This window comes from Pseudophryne corroboree (assembly GCF_028390025.1).
Source record: "Pseudophryne corroboree isolate aPseCor3 chromosome 3 unlocalized genomic scaffold, aPseCor3.hap2 SUPER_3_unloc_17, whole genome shotgun sequence".
Classification (NCBI taxonomy): Eukaryota; Metazoa; Chordata; class Amphibia; order Anura; family Myobatrachidae; genus Pseudophryne; species Pseudophryne corroboree.
The window spans coordinates 1289886-1306932 of NW_026967505.1; the positions used below are offsets into that span (position 1 = coordinate 1289886).

Here is a 17047-nt window from a genome sequence, read left to right on the forward strand (position 1 = left end):
AGCTGAGAAGGCGGCTGTCCCACATCTGCTATGTCGTCAAACCTTTTATGTAAGGAGTTGACACTTTCACGTACTTCCTTCCATAAGTCCATCCATTCAGGTGTCAGCCCCGCAGGGGGTGACATCACATTTATCGGCATCTGCTCCACCTCCACATAAGCCTCCTCATCAAACATGTCGACACAGCCGTACCGACACACCGCGCACACACACAGGGAATGCTCTGACTGAGGACAGGACCCCACAAAGCCCTTTGGGGAGACAGAGAGAGAGAGTATGCCAGCACACACCAGAGCGCTATATATACACAGGGATTAGCTCTGTAACAGAGATTTTCCCAATAGCTGCTTGTATACACAATATTGCGCCTAAATTTAGTGCCCCCCCTCTCTTTTTTACCCTATGTAGTCTGGAAACTGCAGGGGAGAGCCTGGGAGCGATCCTTCAAGCGGAGCGGTGAGGGAAAATTGCGCCAGTGTGCTGAGGGAAGATAGCCCCGCCCCTTTTTCTGCAGACTTCTCACGCTTTTTTGTAGGTATATCTGGCAGGGGATTTTACACATATATAGTCTCTATGACCGGATGACCGAGGCTGGGCCTGTGTTCGATCCCTCTGGAGCTAATGGTGTCCAGTAGCCTAAGAAGCCCAAGCTAGCTGCAAGCAGGTAGGTTCGCTTCTTCTCCCCTTAGTCCCTCGTAGCAGTGAGTCTGTTGCCAGCAGATCTCACTGAAAATAAGAAACCTAAAATAAACTTTCTTTTTCTAGGAGCTCAGGAGAGCCCCTAGTGTGCATCCAGCTCGGCCGGGCACAAGATTCTAACTGAGGTCTGGAGGAGGGTCATAGAGGGAGGAGCCAGTGCACACCAGGTAGTCCTAAAGCTTTCTTTAGTTGTGCCCAGTCTCCTGCGGAGCCGCCCCATGGTCCTTACGGAGTCCCAGCATTCACTTAGGACGTCAGTGTAAAAGCCTTTACAGTTCTGGAACAACATCCTATGAACAGATGAGACAAAGATCAACTTGTACCAGAGTGATGGGAAGAAAAGAGTATGGAGAAGGAAAGGAACTGCTCATGATCCAAAACATACCAGCTCATCAGTGAAGCATGGTGGTGGTAGTGTCATGGTGTGGGCATGTATGGATGCCAATGGAACTGGTTCCCTTGTATTTATTGATGTGACTGCTGATAAAAGCAGCAGGATGAATGCTGAAGTGTTTTGGGCAATTTTATCTGCTCATATTCAGTCAAATGCTTCGGAACTCACTGGAAGGCGCTTCACAGTGCCGATGGACAATGACCCGACGCATACTGCGAAAGCAACCAAAGCGTTTAAGGCAAATAAGTGGAATGTTATGCAATGGCCAAGTCAATCACCTGACCTGAATCCGATTGAGCATGCATTTTACTTGATGAAGACAAAACATAAGGGAAAATGCCCCAAGAACAAGCAGGAACTGAAGACATTTGCAGTAGAGGACTGGCAGAGCATCACCAGGGATGAAACCCAGCGTCTGGTGATGTCTATGCGTTCCAGACTTCAGGCTGTTATTGACAAAAGGATTTGCAACAAAGTATTAAAAAGTAAAAGTTTGATTTAGTCTGTACCATGACTTTTGGTCCCTTAAAAAGTGGGAGGCACATATAAAAAACATTTTAATTCATACACTGTTCACCTGATTTGTATGTAAATACCCTCAAATTAAAGCGGAAAGTCTGCAGTTAAAGCACATCTTGTTCGTTTCATTTCAAATCAATTGTGATGGTGTATAGAGCCCAAAATATGAGAATTGTGTCGATGTCTCAATATATATGGACCAGACTGTATATTGCATGAAGCATAGGAGATAGGATTGACCCTTGAGGAACATTGCATGACAGTGATAATTATACTCCAGAAGATTTCAATGGTTCCGTACTTGGGTAATGTCTAATATGTTCAACAAGGGCGGATTTATTTCTCACAGCATGAAAATGGCTTCTCACCTGTGTGACTTTTCTGATGTGTAACAAAAGCTGACTTCTGTGCAAAACATTTCCCACACTCAGAACAGGAAAACGGCTTCTCACCTGTGTGACTTCTCTGATGTCTAACAAGATTTGATTTCAATGTAAAACATTTCCCACACTCAGAACAGGAATACGGCTTCTCACCTGTGTGACTTCTCTGATGTTTAACAAGATTTGATTTCAATGTAAAACATTTCCCACACTCAGAACAGGAATACGGCTTCTCACCTGTGTGACTTCTCTGATGTGTAACAAAAGCTGACTTCTGTGCAAAACATTTCCCACACTCAGAACAGGAAAACGGCTTCTCACCTGTGTGACTTCTCTGATGTCTAACAAGATTTGATTTCAATGTAAAACATTTCCCACACTCAGAACAGGAATACGGCTTCTCACCTGTGTGACTTCTCTGATGTTTAACAAGATTTGATTTCAATGTAAAACATTTCCCACACTCAGAACAGGAATACGGCTTCTCACCTGTGTGACTTCTCTGATGTGTAACAAAAGCTGACTTCTGTGCAAAACATTTCCCACACTCAGAACAGGAATACGGCTTCTCACCTGTGTGACTTTTCTGATGTGTAACAAGATTTGATTTCGATGTAGAACATTTCCCACACTCAGAACAGGAATACGGCTTCTCACCTGTGTGACTTCTCTGATGTTTAAAAAGATCCGATTTCTGTGCAAAACATTTCCCACACTCAGAACAGGAAAACAGCTTCTCACCTGTGTGACTTCTCTGATGTGTAACAATATATGATTTCGATGTAAAACATTTCCCACACTCAGAACAGGAATACGGCTTCTCACCTGTGTGACTTCTCTGATGTCTAACAAGATGTGATTTAGATAAAAAACATTTCCCACACTCAGAACATGGAAATGGCCTCTCACCTGCCTTAGCTGACTGATGAGTAATAAGGTTTGTGTTCTGTGTAAAACATTTGGCATCTGTAGAACAGGGAAACTCTTTATCTACTCTCAGAGCTGTAATAGATGCACCAATATCAGAGTGATCAGAAGAACATTTCCCAGGATCAGGGGGATCAGCTGATAGAGCTGGATGTATAATTGGGGTAATGGAGTTATCTCCTAGAGAATCCTGTCTACTGTCATCTGTTATTTCACAATCCAGGGATAACATTAGATGTACTTCTGAGATATTCCTGCTTGTGGATCCATCTGCTGGAAATAAAATACATTAATATATAAAATGAGCAGACAAGACCCAGGATGTTACAGGATACAATATATAATTCTATAACTGCCATTTTCTTTTACCTGTAATCATTGCTTTTATGTTTATTACAGAAACAAAAAAGATAGGATGCTTAGACTGGAGCTTGATCAACACTGAAGGCTCAAGTGGGATTACTAGAGGTGACATGGACGCTCATGGGGGATTATTAGAGGTGACATGGACGCTCATTTGGGATTACTAAGGGTGACATGGACGCTCATTTGGGATTACTAGAGGTGACATGGATGCTCATGTGGGATTACTAGAGGTGACATGGGCGATCATGTGGAATTACTAGAGGTGACATGGGCGATCATGTGGAATTACTACAGGTGACATGGGCGCTCATGTGGGATTACTAGAGGTGACAAGGACGTTCAAGTGGAATTACTAGAGGTGACACGGACACTCATGTGGGATTAATAGAGGTGACACGGACACTCATGTGGGATTACTAGAGGTGACATGGATGCTCACGAGGGATTAGTAGAGGTGACATGGACGCTCATGTGGGATTACTAGAGGTGACATGGACGCTCATGTGGGATTACTAGAGGTGACATGGACGCTCATGTGGAATTACTAGAGGTGACACGGACGCCCATGTGAGATTACTAGAGGTGACATGGACGCTCATGTGGGATTACTAGAGGTGACATGGACACTGCTATAATAAATCACCAAAGAGAAAGCGCTGTCCTGTTTGCGCACCAATAAATAATATATAACCTTTATTAAGTACAGTAAAGTATGTAAGATAAATCGTTGAAATATTAAACACAAAGTTAAGTGTATAAAGAGCTGAATAAAGTAATAAAAAAACATTGGGTTTTAATTGGATGTTAATTGATACAATGCCGGTAATCTGGGGGGGGGGGGGGGGTGGGGGGGGGGAGCTGCAGGCTTAAATGCATCGGTCATTACGTGAACTAATGCTCCACTGTTTATTATTGTTAGTTAATATAGTGAGTAGAGAGCCCCCGTGATTTTATTTAAACAATGTGGTCGCATACTGTGTTGCACCCCAAATCTAGGAACGGCGAGTGCTGTGGATTAGTTTATTATGGTGTACATGCAATTGCGGTCGAATTCCGGCCGGAATTCGACCGTTTTTTAATTCAGCACAATCTGACAGTCACACACCCTCCAGCGGGGACCCGAATTCGACATATTCAATAAAAAACGGATTCGACAGTCCCGCTGTCGAAAAACGGACCAATTGACGATAATGTGCATCCTGGATTCGAATTCATGGACGGCACAAAAGTGTTTAAAAAACCCTAATAAAAAAAATCAGTGGCGTCCCCCCTCCTAAGCATAACCAGCCTCGGGCTCTTTAAGCCAGTCGTGGTTGTAAAAATACGGGGATGGGGGGGGGGAATTACAGGGGATCCCCCGTATTTTTCACACCAGCACCGGACTCCACTAGCTAGAGAGATAATGCCACAGCCGGGGGACACTTTTATACCGGTCCCTGCGGCCGTGGCATTAAATCCCCAACTAGTCACCACTGGCCGGGGTACCCTGGAGGAGTGGGGACCCCTTAAATCAAGGGGTCCCCCCCTCCAGCCACCCAAGGGCCAGGGGTGAAGCGGGTTGGAGGCTGATAGCCAAGTGTCAAAAAAAATAATATTGTTATTTGTAGCAGAACTACAAGTCCCAGCAAGCCTCACACGCAAGCTGGTACTTGGAGAACCACAAGTACCAGCATGTGGGGGAAAAGCGGGCCCGCTGGTACCTGTAGTTCTACTACAAAAAAAATACCCAAATAAAAACAGGACACACACACAAAAAAAAAAAATATTGTTTTAAAAAAATATATTAAATAAAACTTGTGGCTCCTAAATAGACAAACCAAGTAGATAATCCCTTCTAATATAAACAGACATGCTATTAGCAATAAAAAAAAAAACACAAAAAAAATAAAAATTTACTCACCGGTAATTCTATTTCTCGTAGTCCGTAGTGGATGCTGGGAACTCCGTAAGGACCATGGGGAATAGCGGGCTCCGAAGGAGGCTGGGCACTCTAGAAAGATCTTAGACTACCTGGTGTGCACTGGCTCCTCCCACTATGACCCTCCTCCAAGCCTCAGTTAGGTACTGTGCCCGGACGAGCGTACACAATAAGGAAGGATTTTGAATCCCGGGTAAGACTCATACCAGCCACACCAATCACACCGTATAACTCGTGATATTATACCCAGTTAACAGTATGAAACAACTGAGCCTCTCAACAGATGGCTCAACAATAACCCGATTTAGTTAACAATAACTATGTACAAGTATTGCAGATAAACCGCACTTGGGATGGGCGCCCAGCATCCACTACGGACTACGAGAAATAGAATTACCGGTGAGTAAATTCTTATTTTCTCTGACGTCCTAGTGGATGCTGGGAACTCCGTAAGGACCATGGGGATTATACCAAAGCTCCCAAACGGGCGGGAGAGTGCGGATGACTCTGCAGCACCGAATGAGAGAACTCCAGGTCCTCCTCAGCCAGGGTATCAAATTTATAGAATTTTGCAAACGTGTTTGCCCCTGACCAAGTAGCAGCTCGGCAAAGTTGTAAAGCCGAGACCCCTCGGGCAGCCGCCCAAGATGAGCCCACCTTCCTTGTGGAATGGGCATTGACAGATTTGGCTGTGGCAGGCCTGCCACAGAATGTGCAAGTTGAATTGTACTGCAAATCCAACGAGCAATAGTCTGCTTAGAAGCAGGAGCACCCAGCTTGTTGGGTGCATATAGGATAAACAGCGAGTCAGATTTTCTGACTCCAGCCGTCCTGGAAACATATATTTTCAGGGCCCTGACCACGTCTAACAACTTGGAGTCCTCCAAGTCTCTAGTAGCCGCAGGCACCACAATAGGTTGGTTCAGGTGAAACGCTGACACCACCTTAGGAAGAAACTGGGGACGAGTCCTCAATTCTGCCCTATCCATATGGAAAATTAGATAAGGACTTTTACAAGCCAAAGCCGCCAATTCTGATACACGCCTGGCAGAAGCCAAAGCCAATAACATGACCACCTTCCACGTGAGATATTTCAGATCCACGGTTTTTAGTGGTTCAAACCAATGTGATTTTAAGAAACTCAACACTACGTTGAGATCCCAAGGTGCCACCGGGGGCACAAACGGGGGCTGAATATGCAGCACTCCTTTTACAAATGTCTGAACTTCAGGTACTGAAGCTAGTTCTTTTTGAAAGAAAATCGACAGAGCCGAGATCTGTACCTTAATGGAGCCCAGTTTTAGGCCCATATTCACTCCTGCTTGCAGGAAATTCAGAAATCGACCTAGTTGAAATTCCTCTGTTGGGGCCTTTTCGGCCTCACACCATGCAACATATTTTCGCCATATGCGGTGATAATGATTTGCTGTAACCTCTTTCCTAGCTTTAATAAGCGTAGGAATGACTGCCTCCGGAATGCCCTTTTCCTTCAGGATCCGGCGTTCAACCGCCATGCCGTCAAACGCAGCCGCGGTAAGTCTTGGAACAGACAGGGCCCCTGCTGTAGCAGGTCTTGTCTTAGTGGTAGAGGCCACGGGTCCTCCGAGATCATCTCTTGAAGTTCCGGGTACCATGCTCTTCTTGGTCAATCCGGAACCACGAGAATTGTGTTTACCCCTCGTCTTCTTATTATTCTCAATATCTTTGGTATGAGAGGCAGCGGAGGAAACACATACACTGACTGGTACACCCACGGCGTTACCAGAGCGTCTACAGCTATCGCTTGAGGATCCCTTGACCTGGCGCAATACCTGTCTAGCTTTTTGTTTAGACGGGACGCCATCATGTCCACCTGTGGACGACCCCAGTGATGAACAATCAATTGGAAGACTTCTGGTGTCACTAGAGCATCCACAGCTATTGCCCGAGTGTCTCTCGACCTGGCGCAATATCTTTCTAGCTTTTTGTTTAGGTGGGACGCCATCATGTCCACCTGTGGCCGTTCCCAACGGTTTACAATCAGCTGGAAGACTTCTGGATGAAGTCCCCACTCTCCCGGGTGGAGGTCGTGTCTGCTGAGAAAGTCTGCTTCCCAGTTGTCCACCCCCGGAATGAACACTGCTGACAGTGCTAGTACATGATTTTCCGCCCATCGGAGAATCCTTGTGGCTTCTGCCATTGCCATCCTGCTTCTTGTGCCGCCCTGTCGATTCACATGGGCGACCGCCGTGATGTTGTCTGACTGGATCAGCACCGGCTGGTTTAGAAGCAGGAATTTTGCTTGACTTAGGGCATTGTAGATGGCCCTTAGTTCCAGAATATTTATGTGAAGGGAAGTCTCCTGACTTGACCATAGTCCTTGGAAATTTCTTCCCCGGGTGACTGCCCCCCAGCCTCAAAGGCTGGCATCCGTGGTCACCAGGACCCAGTCCTGTATGCCAAACCTGCGGCCCTCCAGGAGATGAGCACTCTGCAGCCACCACAGAAGAGAAACCCTGGTTCTGGAAGACAGGGTTATCAAGCGATGCATCTGAAGATGCGATCCGGACCACTTGTCCAACAGGTCCCATTGAAAAATTCTGGCATGGAACCTGCCGAATGGAATTGCTTCGTAAGAAGCTACCATTTTTCCCAGGACTCGCGTGCAGTGATGCACCGATACCTGTTTCGGTTTCAGGAGGTCCCTGACTAGAACAGACAACTCCCTGGCTTTCTCCTCCGGGAGAAACACTTTTTTCTGGACCGTGTCCAGAATCATCCCCAGGAACATTAGACGTGTCGTCGGCATCAGCTGCGACTTTGGGATATTCAGAATCCAGCCGTGCTGGTTTAGCACTTCCTGAGATAGTGCCACTCCCACCAACAACTGTTCCTTGGACCGTGCCTTTATTAGGAGATCGTCCAAGTACGGGATAATTAAAACTCCCTTTTTTCGAAGGAGTATCATCATTTCCGCTATAACCTTGGTAAATATCCTTAGTGCCGTGGAGAGTCCAAACGGCAGCGTCTGGAATTGGTAATGGCAATCCTGTACCACAAATCTGAGGTACTCCTGGTGAGGATGGTAGATGGGGACATGCAGGTAAGCATCCTTGATGTCCAGAGAAACCATGTAGTCCCCCTCGTCCAGGCTTGCAATAACCGCCCTGTGCGATTCCATCTTGAACTTGAATTTTTTTATGTACATGTTCAAGGATTTCAAATTTAAAATGGGTCTCACCGAACCGTCCGGTTTCGGCACCACAAAAAGTGTGGAATAGTAATCCCGGCCTTGTTGAAGTAGGGGTACCTTGATTATCACCTGCTGAGAATACAGCTTGTGAATTGCCGCTAGCACCGTCTCCCTGTCTGAGGAAGCAATCGGCAAGGCAGATTTTAGGAACCGGTGGGGTGGAGCCGTCTCGAATTCCAGCATGTATCCCTGCGATACTACTTGAAGGATCCAGGGATCCACCTGTGAGCGAGCCCACTGATCGCTAAAATTTCTGAGGCGGGCCCCCACCGTACCTGGCTCCACCTGTGGAGCCCCACCGTCATGCGGCGGACTTGGAAGAGAAAGCAGGGGAGGACTTTTGTTCCTGGGAACCTGCTGTCTGTTGCAGCCTTTTTCCCCTACCTCTGCCTCTAGACAGAAAAGACCCTCCTTTTCCACGCTTGCTTTTCTGGGTCCGAAAGGACTGAACCTGATAAAATGGCGCCTTCTTAGGCTGCGAGGGAACATGGGGTAAAAATGCTGACTTCCCAGACGTTGCTGTGGAAACTAGGTTGGAGAGACCATCCCCAAATAATTCCTCCCCTTTATAAGGCAAAACTTCCATGTGCCTCATGGAATCTGCATCTCCCGTCCACTGACGAGTCCATAAGCATCTCCTAGCAGAGATAGACAATGCACTTACTTTAGATGCCAGCCGGCAAATTTCACTCTGTGCATCTCTCATATATAAGACTGAATCTTTTATATGGTCAATTGTTAACAGAATAGTGTCTCTGTCTAGTGTGTCAATATTTTCCGACAGGGAGTCTGACCACGCAGCTGCAGCACTGCACATCCACGCTGACGCAATAGCTGGTCTCAGTATAATGCCTGAGTGTGTATATACAGACTTCAGGATTGCCTCCTGCTTTCTATCAGCAGGTTCCTTAAGGGCGGCCGTATTCTGAGACGGTAGTGCCACCTTTTTTGACAAACGTGTGAGCGCTTTATCCACCCTAGGGGGTGTTTCCCAACGTGACCTATCCTCTGGCGGGAAAGGGAACGCCATTAGTACCTTCTTAGGAATTGTCAAAGTCAGAAAAATATCTATGCACACTGCCATATTTGCACCTCATACAGGTCCGCGCTGCGCATGAGTACGCTCTCCCGTGAGTGCGCATACTCACAGTCGCGGGCACCCGCAGGCGCACGGTATGCGCATTTACGGTAGAGTTTATGTGATCGTAGCGTGCGACTCGATCGTTACATATTTTCATTAATAATGTATTTTGTAGATCATGGTCCCTTTGATAGATTCTGAGAGTTTAGTTAATATAGCATGTTCCTGGACAGAGAGATCCCTCTTTGTATTGTGCAAAGGGTCTAACAGGGGTCATACAGTGGTGTTTGGTACCCATCGGAAGAGTATTTAAATAGCAATATTCCGGTGTTGGTTTGGAGCGGATTAATCGCTCGTGCGAATAGTTATGGACATAAGAAGTTTATGTCCATTTACTATTATTTGTTCTTACTTAGTCATGCGGCGGGAAACCCAGTATCCCACCCACCTGAACAGTTGGAAGTAGCCACAGCCCACCTGTATGAATCAACCTATGACCTTTTGTTATAATGCGAAGCCGAATTCCTGTGTCCAATGAACAATGAGATTGTAGGGACCATTGAATTGTATTGTGTGTGGGGCATAAATAGGCAGGCCGACCATATCCAGTTCACTCTCTTCAACGGTTCTCATTGCTGATAATCGGGAGCTGGATATCGAGGCGCATGCGATCGTTTCCCCTTGTGCGTAAGTGTTTCTCCGCAATCATATTGATCTTCTTGTTATTGTGAGCCATTTCTCTCTCTCTCTCTCTCTTCTCCTCTTTCTCTCTTATTTTCCCTTAAATAGTAATTGTATTGTATTGTATTTCCTGTGTAGTTATCTGGTTAGTTAGTCTATGTTATATTGTAGTGTATGATTTGTATTTGTATTAATTCTTTTGCAAGTATATCATTCATAATATATATATTAGGCGTTGGACCCTGAGCACGGTATCTGTGTATTTCTTATAGTGTTAAGTATTCTCAGAGCGTCGGTGACGCTCGAACAGCTTTAAAGGTAATAAGGTTATACTGTGTTGCATTTACACTCTATCATTACACTAAGGTTTTACTGCACAATACACTGTTTATGGTTTAGATACAAAGGTTTAACATTGTGAGCGTCAGCGCCGCTGGTGATCTCCTCGTGGTCCCGAGCGTCCGCTACGCTATAGCGAATCATTACGTTAGTCGGCAGCCAATAGCGTGCCTGTCTGTGATCTCTTGGCCGTGAGCGAACGTGACGCTTGAGCGTCTCGACTACGGCTAAGCGATTGTTACGCAACGTGCGTACCCTTACGGTACTTCATACGTAGATAGCGTACAGTGTTCTGAGACCTCATAAAGGGTATTATATAAGATAAATATTTAGCTTTATCAGAATTACCAATTTTTTATCAGGGAAAAGCCACGCTTCTTCACACACCTCATTTAATTCATCTGATGGGGGAAAAACTACGGGTAGTTTTTTCTCCCCAAACATAATACGCTTTTTAGTGGTACCTGGATGTAAATCAGAAATGTTTAACACCTCTTTCATTGCCTCAATCATGCAGTGAATGGCCTTGACAGGCATTAGATTTGACTCATCGTCGTCGACACTGGTGTCAGTATTCATGTCGACATCTGCATCTGCAAACTGAGGTAGTGGGCGTTTTAGAGCCCCTGACGACCCCTGAGACACCTGGACAGGCACGAGCTGAGATCCCGGCTGTCCCACATTTGGCATGTCGTCAAATTTCTTATGTAAAGAATCTATACGTGCACTCATCTCTTTCCATAAGCTCATCCACTCGGGTGTCTGCCCCGCAGGGGGTGACATCCCTTCTAAATGCATCTGCTCCGCCTCCACCTCATTATCCTCATCAAACATGTCGACACAGCCGTACCGACACACCCCACACACACAGGGAATGCTCAAAAGAGGACAGGACCCACAAAAAGCCCTTTGGAGGGACAGAGTAAGAGTATGCCAGCACACACCAGAGCGCTATATATATATATATATACAGGGACTAACTGAGTTATGTCCCTAATAGCTGCTTTTCAATATAACATAATATATATACTGCCAAATTTAATGCCCCCCCCTCTCTTTTCCCTCTTACTGTTACTGTAGATTGCAGGGAAGAGCCAGGGAGCTTCCTTCCAGCGGAGCTGTGAGGGAAAAATGGCGCCAGTGTGCTGAGGAGATAGGCTCCGCCCCTTTTTCGCGGCCTATTCTCCCGCTTTTTATGGAATTCTGGCAGGGGTATTTACCTCATATATAGCCCCTGGGGCTATATATTGAGGTATTTTAGCCAGCCAAGGTGTTTTTATTGCTGCCTCAGGGCGCCCCCCCCAGCGCCCTGCACCCTCAGTGACCGCAGTGTGAAGTGTGTATGAGGAGCAATGGCGCACAGCTGCAGTGCTGTGCGCTACCTTGGTGAAGACTGAGTCTTCATGCCGCCGATTTTCTGGACCATCTTCTTGCTTCTGGCTCTGTAAGGGGGCTGGCGGCGCGGCTCTGGGACCGGACTCCATGGCTGGGCCTGCGGTCGATCCCTCTGGATCTAATGGTGTCCAGTAGCCTAAGAAGCCCAATCCGGCTGCAAGCAGGCGAGTTCGCTTCTTCTCCCCTTAGTCCCTCGCTGCAGTGAGCCTGTTGCCAGCAGGTCTCACTGAAAATAAAAAAATCTAAGACTATTACTTTCTAAGAGCTCAGGAGAGCCCCTAGTGTGCATCAAACCTCGGCCGGGCACGAAATCTAACTGAGGCTTGGAGGAGGGTCATAGTGGGAGGAGCCAGTGCACACCAGGTAGTCTAAGATCTTTCTAGAGTGCCCAGCCTCCTTCGGAGCCCGCTATTCCCCATGGTCCTTACGGAGTTCCCAGCATCCACTAGGACGTCAGAGAAAAAACATGTTTGATATTTGAAGATAACAAGACTTATGGTCGACTTACCAGGGTTAACTTTTTCTTTGAGAAAAAAAAGGTACTACCACCTATACGCGCTATCCAATACAATACATAAATGATAGTGAATGATGTACAAACAATGTAATATCAATGATGAATATCCCAAATGATGTGAAAAATAAGATTTTATACCTACCGGTAAATCTTTTTCTCCTAGTCCGTAGAGGATGCTGGGGACTCCGTAAGGACCATGGGGTATAGATGGGCTCCGCAGGAGACATGGGCACTATAAAGAACTTTAGAAGGGGTGTGCACTGGCTCCTCCCTCTATGCCCCTCCTCCAGCCTCAGTTAGAGAAACTGTGCCCAGAGGAGACGGACAGTACGAGGAAAGGATTTTGTTAATCCAACGGCAAGATTCATACCAGCCCACACCATCCACACCATATAACTAGGGACATATGAAACAGTTAACAGTATGAAACAACACAGCATCAGACTGAGACTGATGAAAACTGTAACATAACCCTTATGTAAGCAATAACTATATACAAGTCTTGCAGAAGTAGCCCGCACTTGGGACGGGCACCCAGCATCCTCTATGGACTAGGAGAAAAAGATTTACTGGTAGGTTTAAAATCTTATTTTCTCTTACGTCCTAGAGCAGGCATTCACAACCATGGTCCTCAAGGCACACCAACAGTGCAGGTTTTAGTGATATCCAGGCTTCAGCACAGGTGACTTAATTAGTAGCTCAGTCATTTTGATTTAACCATCTGTGCTGTAGCCTGGATATCACTAAAACCTGCACTGTTGGTGTGCCTTGAGGACCGTGGTTGGGAATGCCTGCCCTAGAGGATGCTGGGGACTCCATAAGGACCATGGGGATTATACCAAAGCTCCCAAACGGGCGGGAGAGTGCGGATGACTCTGCAACACCGAATGAGCAAACAGGAGGTCCTCCTCAGCCAGAGTATCAAACTTGTAGAACTTTGCAAAGGTGTTTGAACCCGACCAAGTAGCAGCTCGGCACAATCGCAATGCCGAGACCCCTCGGGCAGCCGCCCAAGAAGAGCCCACCTTCCTAGTGGAATGGGCCTTAATCGATTTTGGTAACGGCAATCCAGCCATTGAATGATCCTGCTGAATTATGTTACAGATCCAGCGAGCAATAGACTGCTTTGAAGCAGGAGCGCCAACCTTGTTGGCAGCATACAGGACAAACAGTGCTTCTGTTTTTCTGACCCTAGCCTTTCTGGCTATGTAAATTTTCAAAGCCCTGACCACATCAAGGGACTCTGAATCCTCCAAGTCTCGTGTAGCCACCGGCACCACAATAGGTTGGTTCATATGAAAAGATGAAACCACCTTAGGCAAGAACTGAGGACGGGTCCGCAATTCCGCTCTATCCATATGGAAAACCAGATAGGGGCTTTTATGAGACAAAGCCGCCAATTCCGACACTCGCCTAGCCGAAGCCAAGGCTAACAACATGACCACTTTCCAAGTGAGATATTTTAATTCCACTGCTTGAAGTGGTTCAAGCCAGTGCGACTTAAGGAAACTCAACACCACGTTAAGGTCCAAGGCGCCACCAGAGGTACAAAAGGAGGCTGAATATGCAGCACTCCCTTCACAAAAGTCTGTACTTCTGGGAGAGAAACTAATTCCTTCTGAAAGAAAATGGATAGTACCGAAATCTGAACCTTAATGGAGCCTAATATTAGGCCCAAATTCACTCCAGTTTGTAGGAAGTGAAGGAAACGGCCCAGATGGAATTCTTCCGTAGGAGCATTCCTGGCCTCACACCAAGAAACATACTTTCGCCATATACGGTGATAATGTTTAGCTGTCACGTCCTTCCTAGCCTTTATCAGAGTAGGAATGACCTCATCCGGAATGCCCTTTTCCGCTAGGATCCGGCGTCCAACCGGCGTGCCATAAAACGCAGCCGTGGTAAGTCTTGGAACAGACAGGGCCCCTGTTGTAACAGGTCCTGTCTTAGAGGAAGAGGCCACGGATCTTCTGTGAGCATTTCCTGCAGATCCGGATACCAGGCCCTTCGCGGCCAATCTGGAACAATGAGAACAATTCTTATTATTCTCAACTCCTTGGGGGTGAGAGGAAAAGGAGGAAACACATAGACCGACTGGAACACCCACGGTGTCAGTAGGGCGTCCACTGCCCCCGCCTGAGGGTCTGTACCTCTGTAGTTTTTTGTTTAGGCGGGACGCCATCATATCTATCTGGGGCAGGCCCCACTTACTTGCAATCTGTGCAAAGACTTCCTGATGAAGTCCCCACTCTCCTGTATGTAGATCGTGTCTGCTGAGGAAGTCTGCTTCCCAGTTGTCCACTCCCGGAATGAACACTGCTGACAGTGCGCCTACATGATTTTCCGCCCAGCGAAGAATCCTGGTGTTTTCCGCCATTGCCACTTTGCTCCTTGTGCCGCCTTGGTGGTTTACATGAGCTACTGCGGTGATGTTGTCTGACTGGATCAGAACCGGTAGGTCGCGAAGCAAAGTCTCCGCTTGACGAAGGGCATTGTAAATGGCCCTCAGTTCCAGGACGTTGACGTGAAGACCAGTTTCTTGACTTGACCAAAGACCTTGGAAGTTTCTTCCCTGTGTGACTGCTCCCCAACCTCGGAGGCTCGCGTCCATGGTCACCAGAACCCAGTCCTGAATGCCAAATCTGCGACCCTCTAGAAGGTAAGCACTCTGCAGCCACCACAGGAGAGTTACCCTGGCCCTGGGGGACAGGGTGATCAACTGATGAATCTGTAGATGTGACCCGGACCACTTGTCCAGTAGGTCCCATTGGAAGGTCCTCGCATGGAACCTGCTGAAAGGAATGGCCTCGCAAGATGCCACCATCTTTCCCAGGACTCGAGTGCAGTGATGCACTGACACGTGTTTTGGCTTCAATAGGTCCCTGACCAGAGTCATGAGTTCCTAGGCCTTCTCTATCGGAAGATAAACCCTTTTCTGGTCCGTATCCAGAATCATGCCTAAGAAGGTCAAACGAGTCGTAGGAACCAACTGTGACTTCGGGATATTGAGAATCCAGCCGTGTTGCTGTAACACTTTCAGTGAAAGTGACACGCTGTTCAACAACTACTCTCGTTATCTCACTTTTATGAGGAGATCGTCCAAGTGCGGGATAATTGTGACACCCTGCTTGCGCAGGAGCACCATCATTTCCGCCATTACCTTGGTGAAAATCCTTGGGGCCGTGGAAAGCCTGAAAGGCAACGTCTGAAATTGGTAATGACAATCTTGTACCGCAAATCTCAGGTACGCCTGATGAGGTGGATATATGGGAACATGAAGGTATGCATCCTTTATGTCCAGGGATACCATAAAATCCCCCCTTCTAGGCTGGCGATGACCGCTCTGAGCGATTCCATCTTGAACTTGAACCTTTTCAAGTATAGGTTCAGGGATTTTAAATTTAAAATGGGTCTGACCGAACTGTCCGGTTTCGGGACTACAAATAGGGTTGAGTAATACCCCCTCCCTTGTTGAAGCAGGGGAACCTTGACCACCACCTGCTGAAGACACAATTTTTTAATTGCATTTAAGACTATCTCCCTTTCTGGGGGAGAAGCTGGTAGGGCCGATTTGAAAAACCGGCGAGGAGGCGCCTCTTCGAACTCCAGCTTGTAACCCTGGGAAACAATCTCTATTGCCCAGGGATCCACCTGTGAGTGAACCCAGATGTGGCTGAAAAGTCGAAGTACTTTGCATCATTGTAGTCGACCCTGGAGTCACAATCCGTGTTGGTATTAGTGTCTACTATTTGGGATAGTGGGTGCTTTTGAGACCCCGAAGGTCCCTGCGACATAGAGGCAGGCAGGGGTTGACTCCCTGCATGTTCCCTGGCTTCAGCTTTGTCCAACCTTTTGTGCAATAAATTCACATTAACACTTAAAACATTCCACATATCCATCCAGTCTGGTGTCAGCGTTGTCGACGGAGACACCACACTCATTTGCTTCACCTCCTCCCTAGGAGAGCCTACTACCTCAGACATGCCAACACACGCGTACCGACACACCACTCAGGGAATCCTCTTATCTGAAGACAGTTCCCCCACAAGGCCCTTTGGAGAGACAGAGAGTATGCCAGCACACACCCAGCGCTAATGACCCAGGAAAAAACACACTATATGTTTACCCAGATAGCGCTGTAATATCTATTTTGCGCCAAATTATGTGCCCCCCCCCTTCTTTAAAACCCTCTTTCACCGTGATTAAGCAGGGGAGAGTCCGGGGAGCTTCCTCTCAGTGATGTGCTGTGGAGAAAATGGCGCTGGTGAGTGCTGAGGAACAAGCTCCGCCCCCTCAGCGGTGGGCTTCGGTCTCGCGTAAAAATTCAAAACATGGCGGGGGATCTCTTATATACAGTGCCCTGCCTGTATATAAGGTTATTGCCACCTTTGGAGGTCCATATTGCTGCCCAGGGCGCCCCCCCTGCGCCCTGCACCCTTACAGTGACTGCCGTGTGTGTGTGCTGTGTGGGAGCAATGGCGCACAGCGCTACCGCTGTACGTTACCTCAGTGAAGATCTGAAGTCTTCTGACGCCTTTGAAGTCTTCTTTCTTAACATACTCACCCGACTTCAATCTTCCGGCTCTGCAAGGAGGA

At 47.2% G+C, this 17047-nt stretch overlaps 1 protein-coding gene across 1 annotated transcript in view; it reads right to left on the bottom strand.

Annotated features, from left to right (window-relative positions):
• Window positions 1-1815: 1815 nt before the first annotated feature.
• Window positions 1816-17047, bottom strand: part of LOC134983515 (uncharacterized) — a 251465-nt gene continuing 236233 nt past the window's right edge. Inside the window, exon 7 of the mRNA XM_063949173.1 lies at window positions 1816-2820. Within this exon, the coding sequence (XP_063805243.1) occupies window positions 1949-2820 (872 nt within the window). The 3' untranslated portion in view covers window positions 1816-1948. The remainder of the gene's footprint in view (window positions 2821-17047) is intronic.